Source organism: Mixophyes fleayi, chromosome 1 (assembly GCF_038048845.1).
Source record: "Mixophyes fleayi isolate aMixFle1 chromosome 1, aMixFle1.hap1, whole genome shotgun sequence".
In the NCBI taxonomy this organism is placed as follows: domain Eukaryota; kingdom Metazoa; phylum Chordata; class Amphibia; order Anura; family Limnodynastidae; genus Mixophyes; species Mixophyes fleayi.
In genome coordinates, this window is record NC_134402.1 from 150,060,026 (window position 1) to 150,082,295 (window position 22,270).

At 39.2% G+C, this 22,270-nt stretch overlaps 1 protein-coding gene across 2 annotated transcripts in view; it reads right to left on the reverse strand.

The window, feature by feature from the left end:
* GRID2 (glutamate ionotropic receptor delta type subunit 2) overlaps positions 1–22,270 on the reverse strand; it is a 959,624-nt gene that overhangs the window by 21,374 nt on the left and 915,980 nt on the right. For both annotated transcript variants that reach the window (XM_075201703.1, XM_075201712.1), the window contains exon 15: positions 1,555–1,795. In XM_075201703.1, the coding sequence (XP_075057804.1) occupies positions 1,555–1,795 (241 nt within the window). The remainder of the gene's footprint in view (positions 1–1,554; positions 1,796–22,270) is intronic.

A 22,270-nucleotide genomic window follows, 5' to 3' on the forward strand; every position in this document is an offset into this window, starting at 1 on the left:
ACACATTCATCCAATTCAAGCTCTGGGCATCTGTCAGGTTCGTAATTTTTAGCCGTACACTTGCACCAGCTACAGGACAGGTGGAAGGGCTGAGTGACAGTGATGACGGAAGCGCAGGCATGCCAGAACATGTGTTTGCAATTATGAGCAACTGAAAAAAATGCATTTTATGTGCAGTAGACATTAATAAAATCCTGATATATGTCTTTATGTTAACATTTTTTTTAAATGTATTTTTATTAATGATTAACAGGTTTTAATGTTTTTAATATTTTTTTTCTGTGTGTTCTGATGGGACATTATATTACACATATGAATTGTATGTATTCTGCAGTGTGTTGTGTGCATACGGAAGTGCCATATAGTCACAGAGTACGTATACCCGTATTCAGCTGGAAATGTTTCTTCAGATCTGCTAGAACTTGAATATGGGCCTACGTTCGTGCAGTTTCCATCCTTTTTTTTTAAAAACAAAATGCAAATTGGGTTCACTTTAGTTTCGCTCATGAATCAGGCCCAGGTGCCTCATTTAGACTAAGGGGTATATTTACTAAACTGTGGGTTTGAAAGAGTAGGGATGTTGTCTAGAGCAACCAATCAGATTCTAGCTGTCATTTTGTAGAGTGTACTAAATAAATGCTAACTCGAATTTGATTGGTTGCTACAGGCAACAACTCCACTTTTTCAAACCCAGAGTTTAGTAAATATACCCCTAAGAGTTAATTGCAGTGTAAAAATAAAGCTGCCCAGTATTTCAATGCTACATGCAAAGGCAGCCAGTAATTTCCCTACATGCAAGAAAAACCAAATAAACACTGCATTTGCACCTTGCATCGCAACGTGGTTTGTCCAGGAAAATTTTGCAAATTTGCACTCTTTAGCTGCATTTGCTCTTAACTGTAAATGAGGCCCAGGATGTTCATCCATAAGGAATAATTATAATAAACATATTCTGTTTACATGTATTTTACTTTCTTAAGCATTATTGATGAGTATTTGAAAAGGTTTGCTTTTTATCACCATTTGAATATAAAGTATATACATCTAGTTTTTCTCATCATCCTGCATCAGCCTTTATGCAAGGAGGAAGATATGGAGCGTATTCAAAAGCTTAGAGTTTGCATCGCTTCTGCATGACCATCATAATTTCAAGCATCTGTTTACTTCTTCCTTTTTGGCTTCAGATTAGAATTTGGCAGCACAGCTAAAAGATACAGTGGATTATTGTAGAAACCAAATGTACTCGGTTTTCCTGGCTGCATGAGAAATGAGCTCTGGGTAATTCATCACATTTTTAAATATTTGATTCATGTGACCTACTTTGCAGTTGGATACTATTATATGCTGATCTCAAGCTGTTGTTTTTAAAACATTAGGATACAGGTTATTTCAGGATTCACAAAAACAATTTAACAGGTATTGTGTCCATGTCATCCATAATGTTACTGGAATTCCTGTTTAAAGTTGGGGTGAAGTCAGAAAAGAAAACGACACACGTTATTTTTCCAGAGAAATACATTGTTCTACATCATATTAAATTCTATAAATAATTACCTCTTTGGAAGGTACTCTTGAGCCTTTCCTCTTGTTCCACCATGTTTCCACCATTGCTATAAAGCAGGACACAACAATGCCAGCGGCAAGGATGCAGAATACTCCTGCAAAACTTTTAATATCCAGGGCACTGCCTTTGTGTTTAGGTTCCACTGATGAATACAGGTCACAGTGTCCATTCTGTGGCCACCATTTATGCTTTAATAGGTCCATGTCCCCACTCTGCTGGAGTTCCAGGATCCTGCCGGAGACATGATATGCAAAATCTATGACCAGGTTAATCAAACAAAAAAGAACTATTGTGTTTTACTTCTTCTACCCTGCAGACATAAAAGAACATTCCCATGAAAGTCATCATAGTCAGGCCCATAACCCACAAAGAATGTACACATCAATACAATCTACAGAAATGTGTTGCCTCATGTAATATATAGAAACAAAATGGTGCATGTAATCACAGTAGCCTATAGGGTCAGTTTCATTGAATCGTATTGCAGCTCATCCATCCCAATAGCCATCATATAACACTTTCTGCCTAATGACAGGAGTTCACAAAGTGCGGGTAGAGCAATGTTTTTTTTTTTGTTGGTTTTTTTAACTTTCGTTACATTCACGGTGTGGTCAATGCATCACAGTTTAGCACTTTGTTGAGGTTCTTCCACTGGGAACCACCCGTCCCTGAAAAGCCATTTCAAAAACCTTTGCCACTGGGGTCTACCGATAATGGGGGATTCAAATTTTCTACTGATTGATGGGCAGTGTGTATTGCATGTGGCATCTGATTGGACAGGACCCATAATGTGCATGAATACAGTACCTCCAGCAGCCATAGCTCTTTTCTCATCCTTGTACCATCACATGAGTGGACTGGTTACTTTCCCCCAACTAAGTACACTCATCGTCTGAAATACTCTGTGCTGATATCAGCATTCTGTCAGTCTGATTGGCTAAAGTTGTTCTGACTCGCCCCTTTTCAGAATTGGTGACACAAGAAGAGGTTTATACAATCTTCTCTCAATAAACAGCAACACACTGAAGGTCATTAAAGATCAAGTGGGATAGAACTATTGAGTGCAAAAGCTATTTTTACCTATCGAGCCATCATGTATCCACTGCTTCTCCACGTAATGGGTTAGGGGTAAATGTAAAATATAAAACAAGCACATAGTTACTGTGGGCCTAATATAGAATGGAACATAGACGGAAGCAGGTGTATATGTATGATGCCGTATTAAGAAATGTGTCCAGGTTTTGATGACTAGCAGATGCATCCGCTTGACCATAGACACACCACTCAGACACTTGCGTCCAACTTGCAAACATGTACAAAAAACTTTAATTCTATATATTATGAACACAATTGCTATAAAGCATCATTTACACTTGAATACGCTAGCTAATACAGCAGGAAAAACTTCCCCACTTGCATACAAAAAAGTAAAATAAAAGTATGTTTGCTTCCACACGTTCTGCAAATCCTACTCTATGGCCAAGTGACTACTAAATTCTCAATAAGTGACTGCAAATCATTCAAAACCTCTAATTACAAGTGGCTCGCTAGTATGGGAGTTCAGCATCATCATCATCAGCTACTTACACCTGCCACCGACCACCCGTTATCAGCCATATCTGCGACTACATCCCATTCTGAATCCATACGCAATTGTTTGAATGTGCCTATGTTAAAACACTCCTTCTCTCCCCTGTTCACTTTAACAGATTTCCAGCAAGAGCAATGGTTAGTGTCCTGAGAAAATCACAACACAAGGAATGTGTAGTAAGCAATGCTTTGAACTGACTTTCTCTCTTTTGCAACCCATTAACAGCCCCAATTAGAGCTACTTTGATGTATTCCATTTGGAACATAAAACACAGAATAATTAACAAATAAATATACCATATTGTTTTGATTTACATAACACAAAATTACTTGGTTTTATTACAAATACATACAATGTCTGCCATACCATTATTTACATAATACAAAAGTACCATTGTAACATATTCCACTTATACATTATAGGCCTAATTAAGAGTTTTATGCATTAAGTCCTAAACTTATGAGTTGATATTCTGTCCCAAAAATGCGGTCTCTTGTGTATCAAGATACTTTCAATTCAAAACACAGCAGTATTTCTACATCAGGGGGTAAATGTATCAAGCTGAGAGTTTTCCGGCGGGTTTGAAAAACTAATCAGATTCTAGCTATCATTTATTTAGTACATTCTACAAAATAATAGCTTGCATCTGATTGGTTGCTATAGGCAACATCTCCGCTTTTCAAACCCACCGGAAAACTCTCAGCTTGATACATTTACCCCCAGGTGTACAAATGCTTATACTACGCCCAACTATAGCACAGAGATGCTGCTTGACAGTGTTTTCTATAAATCAGGAAGTTGCATTACCCTATCCATACACAATAAAATGTAATGAAGTGTCACATGCACAACAGATAATAGTGTCTTAACAGTGTTGTTAAAAAATGTGAAACTGTAATTAAACATTGTTTCCTGCAATAGTTATGACAAATGACAAATCCAAATAGAAATCCACAACTTGACATAATATAGCCAAGATACTAGCCAATTAAGTACTATCAGCTGGATGAGTAAATACGTAAACAGGCAATCATAAGCCACTATATAATGATACTGGTGTCATCATAATCATCAGCACATATATTTACACCAGGAATCCAACATAAAAAAAGAAGTGCATCTGGAGATTCGTCCAAGTCTATTTAAGTCGGAGCTCCAGGGGCATGCTTCAGTTAAGTGTACATGACCCTCTTTGCATATAGTATCAAATAAAAGTATTATAAATAGAATACCAGTAGCACAAATATAATACAAATATAATACAATATAAGCAAATCTAAAATAGAAAACAGATATAAACAGTTTATAAATGTAGGACTTCCATCTTATGGCAAAAAGTCACAATTCATAGCATGGCTAGCATGATCGATAGAATTTCTTCTGCTTCAATGTGTCCAGACATGTGAATCCAAAATTCTCTCAAAAAAAGAAAAAATAATAAAATATCTAGTGTAGTATATTTCAATGGATTAAAACATATCATGCACACACAGAAAGTTCCACGATTAGGCCTAAATAGATGTACCACTTTATATTCTAAGACCCAGAGAACCTAAGCTCAAAACTAAATACGAATGCTTTTTTTATATTAGTGCAATATGGAAATGTGCATTTCCCCCCCCCCCCCCCCACAAATATATATTTACTCTAAATGAGGCCTCCTGATAGCAGTATTTGTATTTAAAGAGAGAGTTATACAATGGAATTCTTATATTATAAATGACTTTTGTGCAGAGATTACAACTTGTTATAAGTGGAGAAATAAATATAAAGGGCTCCAGTTTAAACAAAGAGTCTTTCTTGAACCAATAGGACTGTACAGTGAACAGCTCTCTGGTCATTGTAGTGTAGCCATTATGATGCTTGTGCCTGCACTGTCCTACCTACAAGGACATTTTTAAAGCCTCACCTCATACCTTCCCTGCTCAGTAGGGTTTGCGATCTAGCTTTTGGTGTTTGGCACACATGGAAATAAAATGACTTGTCCAAGAGATCAAGGAGCTCACAACAGGATATACCAATTTCTTGTTACTTAGTATTTAAGTCACCTTATAAATCACACATACATTTCTAATAAATGGGATAGCTGGAACAAAGATGATTTTCTTTTAAAACTTGTGTGACCAACTTATAAGCAAAGAACTTGTCTACAAGCATTTTACTTTTCTGCAATTTGTCCACATGGTGGCAGCCTCAGTACACTGAATATTTCACGCTGCAGTTATGAGGCTATAAAGAAAGCAGTGGCAATTATTGATCTACCAGACTGAAAACATGCATTTTACTCTTAACCTTTTTAATGTTTTATTTTAAATTCAAACAATTATCCATGTTGCAATACCCTTGATAGTGTTGATGTAGAAATCTATTGTTCAGTACATTCTAAAGCCTGGTAAGTTAAGTTTGTACTGGAAAATTGTTCACAAGTGAACGGTTACATTCCCATTGGAGTTTCCTAGCTCATACGATCTAAAAACAAGACAAAGTGCCCATTTCTCAACCCACAGCACTTTCTTACTTGGTTAACTCACTGAGAAGTTGTAAGTGGCATAATAATTGTGCACCGCTCAGCACCTAAACAATTATTCTGTCTTAAAAGAAGTTTATTTTCCAATAAGGGAAATAAAAAAGTGTTATTTAGAGCTGGCGTGGATCTCTTGTCTCTGGCCTAGCTGTGTGACAGATGTTTGCAAGATGTTTCCTCTTTACCTGAGTTCTGTGTGTTTAGTAAAAGTGGCTGTTGTATTACTACTAATTAAAATATAAGTGCTATTAGGATGTACTATAAATGGAATTGTAATGATAAAAGCTGCTAAAAAAAAATCGTTAAATGGTCACTAAATCTAAAATATAGTAAAGAGAGGGAACTGTACATATGGGGCCTGATTTAAGTCCAGATGTACGACTGTTCGCATAGCGTGTCTTGCGTGATTTCATATTGCACGTGCCCAGATACCAAACTTAACACAATTCAACGTAACGTATCATAAGAAAAGCTTTGAATATGGTCGTAACTATTCATACTCTTTTTCAGCATGCAAATTACAGCCAATTTGTGTCCAGACTTGAATCAGGCTTATTCTGTATATCTGTAAATGTTGGCAGTAACTCTGTTATATATGATGCCATATTTAAGTTTTAGTGGCCACTGAGTAGGAAAAGCTGCTGTTTAGGGTGTCAATTTTTAACCCTTTCAGCACCGGAGGACTGTCTCGGGAGGCCTGACTGATTTTCACTCTTTAGTGCTGCATCAGATTTTTCCAGGAATAAACAATTTTATTTTTCTATTCATCCAATTCTTATATTATTTTTGTATTGGGACAAATAGGCATTATTATTTTTGTATATTTTGGTAAACATCCATTTCAGTGTAAATGCATTAAAAAGAGGGGGCAAGCAAAGATAAAACAACACATTATCCTTCCCTTGGCGACTTTAGAAATGCTCTTGGTTATTACTTTACTTTGCTTCCTTAGGCTGGCCACACAGTGGCATTAGTAACACCAGGGACAACGCTTGCACTTATGGCTGGGAGGGGGGTCCATGGATGACACTCCATTCACACCAGTGATTTCAAGTGAATAGGACAGTCAGCATCCAGTAAATGCAGCACCGCACACATGCTCATGACTGCAAGGGCAACTGCGGGTGCAAGTAGGAACAGAGTCATTGGAACCAATCACTTCTATGTCCAAACCCGTTTACATGAATTAACCAGGGTTAATATCTGCAACTGATTTGTACACCACTGGGTAAGGGGCTTAAATTACTCACATGGTAGCATTCTGGTAAATCCTTATTACTAATCTAGCAAAAGAAACTGTAGGTGAAGAACGCACTAAAATAGAGAATATGAAAAGAATATGAAGTGTGTTTAATCTATGTGAAACTATTTTATTGAGAAAGTATAAAAAATAATTAAAACATTGCAAACGTGGGGTTAAAACAACCAAAAAATGCAGGGATAAGACATTCCACAGGGGATTAATGTTAGGCCCTTACCTACTGGCATGATTCTACTAGCAATTTTAGTGATGGTACCAGCATGTAATTAGATATAACAGAATGGCGCCTATTAAGTTTTAATGTCCCCCACACCCACTTACACGAGCTTGTAATCTGGAGTAGTGGCGGCATGGTTATGTTTATTGGATGCTGCCTATTTACTTATGTTTACTGCAGTGTCCCTCATTGAACCCCCCAACTGCAATTGCAAGCAGTGGTTACCAGCCCATGTCGCTGTCATCTTCCTAACACCAGTAGGTAACCAGCCTCATACTAAAAATCACTTCCACTACTAACAGAAAAGCATACAATAATAATTATGATACAATGAACCAAAGCAAAAGTACAGTAATAGTGATACAATAAATCAGTAATAACAATGAGTCATATAAATGAACCTGCTTGTTAAAGTTCACTGATGCTTAGAAAATCAAGTGTACACAGGGATGTACTAGGAGCTGAACCACATGTCCTGGGCTTTAGGCGTGAGCAACAAAAAAATGTCTAAATGGTAAATAAAGTCCAGCTTGTTCCTAAGTTATAACATTGTAGTAACAAGTAATCAGAAACACAATAGAAATTAACTGAATATTGAAGAATTACAGATTAGTCTGAGACCATATGCACAACATGCAGTGTATACCACCCTGCTATAACATCGACAGGTTGCACCACAAAAAGGGTTATGACTTTGTCCAGATTCTTATTACACCTGTGATAGTGAACTTATATAGTGATCTCATCTGAAGTGCTTGACGGTAATAAATATAACTAGAGCTATCACAGATATTTTCGTGTATTATCCATGTTAATGGCTTTTATGGTATGTTGTGCTAATACGAATATGCGCCTAACATTTACTGAAATATGATCATGTGTTTACACGTATAGATGGAATATGAGCATATTGACCTTTTTGTAATATCTCCTTTTGTCAAATGTAAATATTAAGAAATAAATGTATAAAACATAAAAAGACAAACTAGATCTGGTTTCAAAAAAGGTGTTACCAGGTTCCCCTGCCATTCACTGGAGTCAGGGGCAGGCTGGGCTGGGGGCAGGGGTATCTGCCTACTTAGCTGGTCTCCATATTGTGCCAGCTGGGGCTGGGTCACTGGGCCACCTACAATTTTTTTTCTTTAAAATGTTCCTAATAGGTTGCTGATTCGAGTCTTGTCCCCCGGGCTAAAATTTGCCAGCCCCCTTGATTAGAGTGCCTTTGTCTTGCTTTTTGTCTTATAACCCGTTATCTGTTTTGAAAACCTGTCTGTCTTGTTCATTCATCCAAAGGAAACCAGACAAAAAGAGATGTGTCAATGGACAGGGGAGAGAATACTTTTCACTGAAATGCTAAAAAGTCCCTCAGTGATTTTTTTTTTGGGTGGTTTTCGGTTAAAGGCAAAAAAAAACCAGAATCTCTATTCATATTTATTAATGTTTTGTTTGTAGGAATGGTCAATGTTTCAATTGAATGGATCTGGTAAAAATCTATATAAAATATGTCTGTGTTCTTCTGCACTAATTATTTTGAGCTTAGAGTGGCTTTAAATTTCTTTATGTCAATCCAGCCTTCAATTTTTCTTAATCGCTAACACCAAAACTTTAGTGATGTATTATGGAAATGAGTACTGTGTAGGTAGCTCATGCACTTGACACTGTGAATAAATTTGGTTTGTATAAACCAGCACAGCAATTATTTGCATCGCCTTTGTCTCCAGAACCAACATAACGTCTCCTAGTTTACAAATGGCAACAGAATTATTCCCCTTCTGTAAAACAGACAATGAGTTGAGGAATCAAATTAGCATCATGATGAATCTTAGGAGTAGCAATGACTAGTGAACTTTAATTATTGTCTATCAGGTGTGTTTATGTTAGCAGTAAAAGTCAAGCACTCATTATAGAAATGGCAGGCATTATCTTTTGTAAAATGTAATCTAGGCAGCGAGTGAATAGATAATCAGGTTAATGAAAGCTAGCTAGGGAGATACAGGGGAGCAGAGCAATGAGACAAGGGTTCCCACTGAGAAATGAGGGCATAATTGCAACTGGAAGGAGAACACATTCAGTGATCTTTTAAAATGTCATTGTCAGTCTTAGGAACATAGTGATATTTTCATTCTAGGTGGAAAAAACGTGTATTTGTAAAAACCAGAAACCCACTAAATATTAGCATTATTCCATAAACAAGAAATCATGGAACAGAATAAATACTAAAATTATGTTTGCCTTTCAGTGGGTACATATTGTTAGAGGCCAATCAGACCTGGGGGTATGTTTACTAAACTGCGGATTTGAAAAAGTGTAGATGTTGCCTATAGCAACCAATCAGATTCTAGTTGTCATTTATTTAGTACATTCTACAAAATAGCAGCTAGAATCTGAATGGTTGCTATAGGCAACATCTCCAGTTTAGTAAATACAGCCCCAGGGGTGTAAATGTATTAAAGTGCGGGTTTGTAAGCCCACACTTTTTTTACTGATTTTCTGTGCAGTTTGGGAACAGTCAGATCTACTAAAGGCCGCATAAATTATTATAATTTTAAATCACATGGTTTTAAATCTCCATCCCATTTTTTTTTTAAATGGCAAGTATACAACTGTGCAATATATGACTACAGGGTTTGCAAAACCACACATCAAACAGAAAAACGGCAGGTTTTTTAGACATGGTTCTAATAAGTTAGATAGCTCAAACTGCAAGCAGAGAAGGGGGTGCCATAAACATATTATTTATGAGGGCAATCATTATTTATTCATTAAGGGGGCAATATTTATAGTAATCATGTGTAATAATTGTCGAGGCAATATAAATACATTTTTATATTAAAGGGTCAATATAAATGTATTATAGTAAGTGGGCAATAAAAATATATATTTATATTACAGGGCAATAGTATTTTATCTATGAGGGCAATACAATTTTTTGATGTTGAACACTTATTATATCATGATGGGTGTACCATTTATACTGTAGACTTGTGACACTACAAGTACAAGCATACATACTGACCTCAGACTACAAAATCAGCTTTTTGGCAGTTTGAAAGTCCCAAACTGTCACACATTGCCAGTGCTTTGGGCGTTTACTCTCTAAACCACAGGATAGTACATCCTACAGTTTGGGGCTGAAAACCACTGGCAATGTGTGCATCAAAAAAAAAGTCGGTGGGTGACATGCATGTGCATTTTAAATGAAAGTTCTTTGCGTTTTCTTAGGTTTATGGGTGCCCAAGTCACGGTAGAACACATGAGTGTGGGAGTGCAATTCAGGGTAGGCCACAGGTGTGTGGGTGCACAAGAAAGGAGACGGCACAGGTGTGTGAGTGCACAAGAAAGGAGACGGCACAGGTGTGTGGGTGCACAAGAAAGGAGACGGCACAGGTGTGTGGGTGCACAAGAAAGGAGACGGCACAGGTGTGTGAGTGCACAAGAAAGGAGACGCCACAGGTGTGTGGGTGCCCAAGTCAAGGGAGGGTATATTGACCTATTTAATGTCTTGATATAATTTTTGTAGATATGTGAACTCAGAGAAAAGCATCTCTCATGTTGTATGTCTATTCAAGATAAGTTCTCAGAGTTGCGTGAGTGGCACAGTGCCGTTTACCACTGTATCTGTACCCTGGGGCAAGCTGTGATGTCTGCTGGTTGCTGGAGCTGCAGCCATGTCTCCAGCCCCCCCTCCCGTCTCTACATCCTGATAATCTCCCGTAGATTCCATGGATAAGTCGGACTCCTGTGGATCCCTCCCCCTCTTATAGGCGGACTTACACTGAGCTCAAATTTAACCTAGCGCCCGAGGGCCCATGAGGATGCTGCAGCAGCAGCTGAGGATGGAGAGGCTGGTGTTATTGTTAGCTTGTGGAATATCCCAGCTGTGCTGGGTAGAGAGCTATATTGCAGGGCACTCATATCATAGCGGTGTATTGGCGGATTTGGGGGAGGTAATGGGTGTGGGTGAATGTGCAGGTGGTGGTGTAGATGATAAAGGTGATGGAAGGGGAAGTGCCCCCTGGTGTTAAATGCTATTGATGACTGAAAGGTATTATAGCCTCATGCATTCATGCCAGTTGCCGTCCCAGCTGATGTCCCTCACCCTGGGATCTCCAGACCCTCCACTGCCACAGCCGCAGGTCTCCCACCAGTTTTTCCTTTTGGGCTCAGGTTGATTCCATGTGTGCATCCTTCTTGAGCAGAGTCTTGGTCAGAGTCAGAGGCCGGTACATGTAATTCGGGTGCTCCTTCATGTGCCTCATCACAAATTACTACTGCTGGAGCTTACATTCTGTCAAGTGACTACTATTCCCATGTAACAGTACAACTTGTGTGTCCAAGCAGGATATGGGGCAGGAGGTGGCCGAGGGAAGTCCTGTGTGCCACGAGTGAACTGCACATGAGGACGTAGGGGTAGGCCGGCTGTAAATGGCAGAGTGCTGCAGGTACAGCAGAGGGAAAGAGAGGGAGCAGAGGGTTACCATTGTTTTTGAGTACTAGGTGGTGTACGCGTTGAACGAATTCCTCGGCACTATGTTGTGAATCTGGACAGTTGGCAGCTCACGTTAGGCATCAAGGGAGATAAGAGTGTACGGGGGAAGTGCATGACATCACTTTTGTTACACATTTTCATCTCCACAAATGATTTTTAATAGGTACCGGCAATGAAGTTTAACTTTAAAGTGCTGTTTAATAAATTTCCTCCCAGGTCTTGTTAGAAATAGAATTCTTTTCCTTCCAATATTAAAAGAAAAAAAATCTTTATTTATATTCATCAATGTATCAAAATGTACAACAATTCTCAATTTGCCCATACACATGGCGAAACAGCCAGATCTCTGTGCAGTTTGCATAGCCAAACAGGACAGATCTGGTTGCTCAGTAATCGAGATGTGCATCCAGATCTCACAAGGTTCAGTACAGTCAGAATTTTGCAGTTTCCGAATGATGTACAGTTTAGACGTTGATCATTATTTCTGGTTGTTTATGGCCTACACATGCAGCAATTTATGGTATTGGATTAGGGATTTAAAAATTGGAAATGTATAACAAAAGACCTTATAATGTCTTGAGGGTACATTCTCACAGGCAGTTATAAAACTTGCTAAAGTACCTGCACCATGTTCAATTGAAGGTGAATGCAGGATTACAGATTGTTAAAAAAGCAGTCCATGGAATAGTGACCAGTACTAACGGTACTGACTTCAAATACCTCATGGACCCTTGAAGCAACAGGCTGCATTATTGATCCATTTGGTGTTTGAAGTCAATACCCTGAGTATTGAGACTGTAGTCCTTTTAGTGATTAAAGGATCACTAATTTGAGTACTAGATGTATTCATCTCAGCACAGAAAAATACACTGTTGGTGGTACTATAGTCTCTTATGTGTACAGACATTTAATATGGCTTTGTTGCAAATTCCATATATAATTTTAAATTCCATCACTTCTGTCATAATGAGTACAAGGCCAATGATTAATATTACGTACATTAAAGTTATCTTTGTAAATTTCACAGGTTCTCAACAAATGAATCTTCATAATCTCACGGGCTCAATGCCAAAACCATTAACAAGTTATGTTTTATTCCATCCCTTTCTTTGATGGGTCCTGCTCTTAGAACATGACTAATACTACATCCGCACATACCTTGACTAAATAGTTCCAGCAAAAGCATTTCATTATTATAAGATTAGCAAGCTGGAATTTCAACATTTTAGTATTATTGATGCAACATGCAAACTGACAAGACTGAGATGATTAAATTCTATATCATGACACATGAAGCCCAGATTGCTGTAACAACTGACTGCACACAATGCTCTGGAGCTGCATGACTGACTCGTTGAATGGCCTCTAATGTCGGGAGCTTTTCTGTTATATTTAACTTTGTGAAGGATGTATATTTTGAAAAGTGTTTTAGTTTTTTGCCAATTACTGCAGTGTTCTTCATAGAAAAATACATTGTGTGACTTGTATAAATGTAACATTATCCAGTAGAAGAAACATGATAGACAAGCAAACATATACTGTAAAAAAAAGTATGCTACCAAACCTCACAATTTATTCCAGTTGCTGTAGATGTTACTTAGAAATAGTAGGATAACACTTGTATATTAAGAAAACTATGCCAAAGCATTACCATTTAGGTATCTATTTAACTAGCTGCAATAGGCAGGGGTGAAGGGGTTAACACAGGAGAAATCGGATGTTTTCTCCTACAAAACTACATTTTGTTTGTTATCACAGCCCACCCCCCCTCCCGCATGGCATCTGTAATGTTATGGATTTATCAAGCAGCAAAATGCTTGCTTTTCACTGCAAACTAACAAAATCTCACGGTGGCATTAGACAAGCGATTCCTATGGGGTCCTTTGAAGACAGAAGCGCTTTGTTTGATCCCCCGCTGGGTCAAATCCTATGCGCACGCATGTGCAGACTTTAGCCAAGCATATGCATTTCACTGTCTGCATTAGACGACATCCTAAAAACAGTTTTTGTAGAAGGGGCAGGAGCAAACACAGGATTTCTAGAGGGGGTGTTTCAAGCCACCATCATACAATTGATGTGGCTATCATTTTAGCTAGTTCTAGGCCATTCTCCAACCCCTTGTATTTGCACCATTTACTTCAAATACATGGGCAAGTAGTGCCCCCGATTCATATTATGCCACAAACAGAAGGAATCAGAGGGGAGGAACGGTTCTGTATGATCTGCAGCCATGCAATGTATGGTGGCTGGTGCTGGGGGAGGGACTAGCCTGCCAGTTAATTATTCCAGTCAAACGTTCCATTCCAGGGCTGGAGGAGTCGTTATGGGCAACCGGAAACCCCCCTAAATGCGCGTCTGGAGGGGTTTTTTGCCTGGGCTCTTAAATGGGAAATCACACCCCTATGTTATGCAATTATCCTTACTTTTAATGAAAGTGCAGTAAAATGATTATAGAAACCTATTCTCACATTAACCCAGGTGCATCAAGAGTCTGACTACAGGGAAAATAAGTATTTCCAGCTAATAATTTGCAATAGTAAAAAGTTGGACTGCCTAGACCTACATTTATTGCTTGATTCTTTGAAAATAGAAACATGTTAGGAAACAATGTCACATTTTATTTAGTATAGCAGCATATGTGGCAAAGTCATGCAGAGGCACTGGGGGAAGCTACGCCATAGGCATATATTTACTTATTGACATTTATTTATATAGCTCCAGCATATTCCTTAGCGCTTTATATTTGGGAACATCTGGGAACAGTTGGGAACATATATAGGTGAACATCAGGCAGGAAAAAAACTTGTAAACCCTGATGGCTCCTGTTGGATCATGGAGCTGCTGTCTGCCTATTGGCTAATAACAAATGTGTTTCTTCTCAAAATTCTATCAACATGCTCTGTAATTGACATTCATTTTTCTTTATCCTGTACGGAACTCTGTCAGAGTTCAATGTAGGATAAATAATGGGGCTTCTATTAGCAAATAGGCTGAAAGCAGCAATGTAATTCAATGGGAGCTCTCAGACTATGCAAGTGTTCCTATTGTCAGAGCCCTGATGAATGAAATAAGTATGGGCAATAGGAAATGTGCTCGGTGGAACACTAGTACACTAGACAATGGATTCTGTTGTACACTGGAATAGGTTGTCTTGTATACCCAGCCACCAGATAATGGGATCTTTTGTGCAGAGAGCCAGCTAAGGAATGGGCTCTATTGTACACTGGGCTATCCAAGAATGATATATTTTGCACAATGCATCACTTGAAATCAGCTCTATTGTAGTCTGGGAAAATAACAATAGACTCTGTACTGTATACTAGTCACCAGGCCATGGTGCCTGTATTGTATATTAACCACGTGTCAGTTGGTTATGTATTGTGTATTAGTCACCAGGATATGACATATGTATTATAAACTAAACACCAGTCAATGTAATGTGTGTTGTACATAAGCCACAATAGAATATGGTATATTATACACTTATTACAAAAATGGGGTTCTGGGTCACTGTATTCACATATCGTGGGCATTCGATGTCCTGATATAATATATAGAGCCATTTTTAGAATAATGTATAAAGTCACTACTGTGCCAAGCAAGTGGGGGCACCACTGGCTAATGTGAAAATAGTAATGGTGGGGCTGGATTTTTTTCAGGGCAGGAGGGAAGTTCAGAGAAAAATTGGGTACGTATTAACGCAAGCATTGGTTCTAAAGTTAACGGTCCTATATTTGTATTATGTTTTAAAAATGGCATTGAATCTAAAATATCAATAAAATGATTGTTGCTTCATTTATGTACTGTCAACATCAAACTATAAATTATGTTTTCTTTGTAAAGTGGCATGTTTAGTTGCTAGCAGGATTCTGCATAATCAAAGACTGACATCGGGATTGTGTTGAATATTAAACAGTTCTAGTAAGATTCTATATGAACAAGTAACCCCAGCGCTCTATAACACTGCCGCCTGTCCCACTGTGGATTTCACCTATCCACAAATATTATATAAACAAACAAAAACGTGGAACCTGGCACTATACAAAATACCATAAATAGCTCAGATACTTAAGGAACACTGCAAACAAACATACTTCCAATCTCTTATCTATGCTCAGGCTTCTAACCCCAAACGCCTTTTCAATACATTTAAATCTCTTCTCAATCCTCCCACCCCGAACCCTCCATCTACTATCAATGCCCAGGATCTTGCTTCCTACTTCAAGGACAAGATGGATAAAATCAGACTAGAAATGGTATCCTCCTCCTCGACAAGCAATCAGCTCAATTTCTTCCCACTACCCTCTGACACCCTCTCTTCATTTGACCCCACAAATGAAGAGGAAATTTTTACTCTCTTCTTATCTTCCTACTCTACCTCCTGTCCTCTTGATCCTATTCCCTCACAAATTGGTAGATGCCTGTCTCCTGTGCTCATTTCACCTATAACTAAAATCTGTAATCTCTCACTCTCTACTGGCATCTTTCCATCACTATACAAGCATGCAGTGATTACTCCTATTCTAAAAAAACAAGATTCCGACCCAAACTCTCTCTCAAATTACCGTCCCATCTCTCAGCTCCCGTGCCCCTCCAAGCTTCTAGAGAGACTTGCCTACACTCGCCTCACACGCTTTCTTTCCGCAAACAACCTTTTGGATCCTCTTCAGTCTGGCTTTCGTTCTCAACACTCCACAGAGACTGCGTTGACTAAGGTTGTCAAGGATCCTTAGATTCTAATTCTCCTGGATCTCTCAGCTGCATTTGACACTGTTGACCACTCTGTTCTCATACAAACGCTGCAATCCCTAGGGCTTCAAGACATTGTACTATCCTGGTTCTCATCCTACCTTTTTAATCGCTCTTTCACTGTTAATTTCTCTGGGGCCACCTCTGCTCCGCTTCCTCTATCAGTTGGAGTACCGCAAGACTCAGTGCTAGGTCCTCTGCTGTTCTCTATCTATACCGCTTCTCTTGGAAATCTAATAAGTTCCTTTGAATTGCAGTATCATTTCTATGCAGATGATACCCAAATTTATCTATCCTCTCCTGATATCTCGACATCTGTATTGTCCAGTGTAACTGAATGAAATAAAAACATATAATGTAGCTTTTTTCCTTTCATACATAGTCCATCACCAAACTGTTTATACAGATATCAACCGTATTATCCCACCATCAATATCCTATCCACTTACAAACAGTGGAAGAAATCAAAGCCTTCAGATAAGATGCTCACTCATATTTCCTTCCTTTTTCTCTATGTCACAAGATTCTCAGGAATAAAAAATATTTTCACATGTGTTGAACATAAAACCAATTCATATAAAAAGGTAGAAACGAATAGCCTTCTACTGGGGTAATGCAAGTGCCTCATCCTCTGGACAAGTCAATGAAATCACATCAAAAATAAGATGGTAAGTCCCGGGATCAATGTAGGGGCCTGATTCATTAAGGATCTTACTGTAATTCTGCTTTGCACATAAGTTAAATACTGTTTTTTCATGCAGCACACAAATATTTGATAGCTGATTTGTACACTGAAATTTACAGTTGATATTTGTGTGCTACATGAAAAAACAGTCAGTATTAACTTATGTGCAAAACAGAATACTAATTTGCACCCCTTGCATTGTAACATGGTTTTGTCCAGGAAACTGAAATAAGAAGTTTCTCAAGTTAAGATCCTTAATGAATCAGGCCCCAGATGTGTTTCCGATCCTGCCCCAGAAGCGGCTATTTGTTTCTTCCTTTTTAAAAAGATTAAATACTGTTGTTGAACTACAAGTCCTGGCAGCCATTTACTGCTATTATATGCTGGCATCTGGGGAACTACAAGTCCCAGCAATTGGAATTAATAGAAGTGTCAGCATGACCTGTCAATCCGAGCATTCTGGAACAATTCCACAGTAGTATTTTTTACTTTGCAGCCAGCCCAATTGCTTTCAATAGGACTGGAGGTCAGCACCTGCTCAACGAATCACAAGCAGCCAGTAAGTAGGCATAGTTTGTGATTGGCTGTACTTTTCCCATTAATTTCTATTGCAATGCATATCAATGGGCTTTTTACTCCAATTGCCTTATCTAATGAATGGGAATAAACAGTGAATGGGAATAAACAGTGATTTTTCACAGCACAATACAAACCGATGGATTTAAAAATAAATCAATATTTATTAGATTGGAGAGTTTGACAAATTAATTATATTTTTATTTATGTTTGAGTGTTTTTTATTTACTGAAGAATATCGCCTATTGATAGGTATCCCCCCTAAAGTCAAGAGCCATCATTCAAATGCGGAATGAGAGAAATATTCTTTGCACCAGCTTTGAAAATTTAGCTCACCTATACTTGATATATATGATACATGTGTGTGTATATAGTGAAGAGCAGCAGTGAACTGGACATACCTCCCAACTTTCCAGCCTGTATTGATAGGGAAGATGGGACAGAGTTCTCAATTTGGGATTGTCCCACCTAAATCGGACAGTTGGAGGTATGCATACTCCTATCTATTAAATTAGCCTTGTTGTATGAAAGATTTGAGCTGCATTTATATGGGAATTTACATTTTATTTTTCTGAAACTTGCAGTTTTATCTTTTTATATATATTACTAAAAATAACATTGTACTAATGAACATGCAGTACCTTGCTTTCTAGAGTACCTCAGGATACGTAAACAGAATAAAGAGCATGAGAGTGGGTTTTTAAGAAAGCAATGGTTAAAAAAAGAAATGCTATAAGCTGAGCTCAGGTTTAATCCAGTCTCCAATGCCGCAGTACAAAGATAGAAGCCTTTCAGTGCTTGCTAAGTTTATTGATTACATTTAGAACTCTGTGATTTGAATTTCCATAGAGGCAGGCAGTCTCATAAACTTTTAGTCTGAATTATCCACCCAAAGCAGAATGCAGGTTACTATTCTAGAAAAATAGAAAATTAATTCCAAGCACTGAATATTCGCTCTTATTGTTTTCGAAAGACTATAATAATGACAGATGTCTGCTTTGGAATCTGACAAGTAAAAAGCTCCATTTTAATTATATTTGTCATTATTTCTGTTAGTCTTTCAAACAGACTTGAAACAATAATAGTTTTCAGGGGCAAATGCAAGATTTCACAGGGAGTGGGAAACCAAAATACAAAACATATAGTATAATGGAAAGTATTAAAGGGGGAACATGAGATTTTCATGGGCACCATTACAATTTTCATGTACTAGACTATTTTTTGGCAAATGCCACATCACCTATACACACAAGTATGGCACATATGGATTCTGCCCTAACATAGTCTTCAAAGGACATAACACAATAAATATACATTTTTGAATTGAAGGGCTCCGTAATGTTGCCTGGTGATAATACATCTCTCTTCATTTTTTAAAAAATATTTTTAAGCCTTATTTTTGAAAATATTGATTTATATATTTTAGTCACCACTATCCCTTGTAGACAAGCTAGTGGTTTTATGCAAGGATTTATGTGTGCCCTTATTCACCTGCTCCCATACCTCTAGTGTATGTACAGATACATAAGTAAGAAAGAGGCCAGCCTGTCTTCTTTACCTGTCTGCAAATTTGAGTCCTACTGCAAGAATAAGCATCATTGCAAAGAGAGCAGCAAAAGATCAGTGCATTTTCAATCAGAGGTAATACAGCTCAAAGATGTTAAATGATTTTCATTAATACTAAGTACATTCAGATTTTGGTGTTTTTTTTCCAAAACACACAGATGAGGAGTTAGTAGCATGATTGGTCAGTGAATGACCAATAGAGGAGCATTCATTTCCCTCCTCCATACCTTTATAACCACTCTTACCAGACTGCTGCTTTCTATATGTAAGGTGGGCCAGTACTAAAAATAAGTAAAATTGTAAAACATGTTTGCATGTTTCACTAAGGGAAATTGCCCTTATTTGATTCACATGGAATTCCTTCTAGTTTTGTTCTGCTCAGAATTCCAAGTCCTGCCAAACCCTACCATAAAAATGACCCACCTGCACACTGCATGATAACAGTAAAATGATTAAAGCTGGGTGTACACAGGACTCCCATTTACCACCAGCCAATCAACTCTTTCCCATGCAGGCCGCTTGTGATTGGCTCACTGTGAAGGGGAGTCAGTCTTTGTTCATATGGTGTTTTGTAGTGTGAGTGGAGTTGTGTCTCGTTTGGACTCTGACAGTTCAAAAAACAAAAAAATATTTTATTTCCCAATTATATCACTCTATCACTCTCCTCAGGCATTGTCCCATCCTCATTCAAACACGCTCTTATCTCCCCTATCCTCAAGAAACACAATCTTGACCCCACCTCTCTTGCTAACTACCGCCCTATCTCTCTTCTCCCATATGCCTCCAAATTACTTGAGCGGATTGTCTGCAGCCACCTCACCAGACACCTCTCTGACAACTCCCTCCTTGACCCTCTCCAATCCGGCTACCGCCCCTTCCACTCAACCGAAACAGCCCTGGCTAAAGTTACCAATGATCTCCTATCAACCAAATCCAAGGGTCACAACTCCATACTCATCCTGCTCGACCTCTCCGTGGCCTTCGACACCATGGACCACCCCCTCCTGCTGCAAACTCTACTCTCTCTCGGCCTCTCGGGCTCTGTCCATACCTGGTTCACCTCATACCTTGCTAACCGCTCCTTCTCTGTATCCACCTCTGGTTCTTCTTCCACCCCCTCCCCTCTCCCTGTTGGAGTCCCTTAGGGCTCTGTTCTTGGCCCTTTACTCTTTTCGCTCTATACTTCCTCCCTTGGATCCCTACATCTCTTCTCCTGATCTTTCCTCCTCCCTCCTTTCTCGTGTAACTGACTGCCTCTCAGCCATCTCCTCCTGGATGTCTTCACGCTTTCTTAAAATTAACATCTCCAAAACTGAACTCATTGTCTTTACCCCACCCAGACCCCATTCCCACCATGACCTCTCTATAATCGTTAACAACTCCACTATCTCCTCTGTCACCCAACTCCACTGCCTAGGAGTCACTCTTGACTCCTCTCTCTCTTTTGCCCACCACAATCAATCCCTTGCCCAAGCCTGTCGCTTGCAACTCCGTAACATTGCCCGCATCCGTCCCTTCCTCTCAAGATGCCACCAAAACTGTCATCCATGCTCTCATCATCTCCCGCCTCGACTACTGCAACCTCCTCCTTACTGGCCTCCCCTGCTCCCACCTCGCCCCCTTCCGCTCTATACTTAATGCGGCTGCGAGACTCATCTTCCTCTCACGCCGCTCCTCCTCTGCCTCCCCTCTCTGTCTTGCCTTACACTGGCTCCCCTTCCCCTACAGAATCCTTTTCAAACTTCTCACCACCACTTACAAGGCTCTCTCTCAGTCTACTGCCCCTTATATCTCTAACCTCCTCTCCATTCACACTCCCGCCCGCTCCCTGCGCTCGGCCAATGATCGCCGCCTCTCCTCCACTCTGATCACCTCTTCCCACTCTAGAATACAAGACTTCTCCCGAGCTGCCCCCCTTCACTGGAACGACCTCCCTCGCTCTATCCGTCTCTCACCCAATCTGTGCTCCTTCAAGCGGGCACTTAAAACTCACCTGTTCCTTAAGGCCTACCAACCATCCACTTAACCTCTCACCTCTTCTGGTTCTCCCCTGCCCCCTTTCTCTCTCCCCGTTGCTTCACTGGCTCCCTTATGTACCTGATTCTGTTTACCCTCCCTTAGGATGTAAGCTCATATGAGCAGGGCCCCTCTCCCCTCCTGTCTCCACACCTGTTCTTCCGCTCCGTCTTTACAGTATTTGCCTGCCTGGAGTTTCTGAAGTTCTGGTACTTTGTGTTTATTGTTCTGTATTGTTTTACCCTGTATTGTGTACTGTTTGTGCTGTGTACGGTGCTGCAGATACCTTGTGGCGCCTAACAAATAAACGATAATAATAATAATAATAATAATTATATGCAAGGCAACTATCATGCACCATACTCCATTGTGGCTGCTGCATTTGTACTAACAAAGTTCATGGTGTTATTAGAGAATGCATGAGTATTAAAAACCAATGATATCATCTAGAATAACTCAGTTCATTTACCATCTTAACTGCTGAGCATTAGAAGACGTTCATGTGCAGCCTCGGACTGGCCTGCCGGACAGTCGGACTATGCACCGGTAGGCCCGATGCGTTGAAACTCCGCTCCGTCCGCTGTTAGGGCGGAGCTTACGTGGAACACCTGACTGGCGATATCGGTGGTGACAGCGCGGTGCAGAGAGAAAAAGGTCTTTCATGCATTCCTCTAAATAATTTACTTTACAAACAACTTAGGCATTCATTTACAGTCATTTACAGTCTGTTTTCTAAAGACGTCTTCACCATTGTCAAAATTTTCACCAATTTTGGCCAAAGGTTGCAGTGAGCTGACTGACTAAATATAGTGACAGAGCAGCTGCACAAATACATGGCAGTTTAGTAAATGATAGAATCCCTATGAAACATAGTGGCAGACAGGATGACAGTTTAATAACGTAAGGGACACATTTAAAAAAAGCAGAACACTGGCTGATACCATGGTAATTTTAGAAAAGAAGATATGCCAAGGTAAGCCCACCCCACAACTGAAATGTTTTGGGAAAATCACTGAAGCATATAAAGTTTGG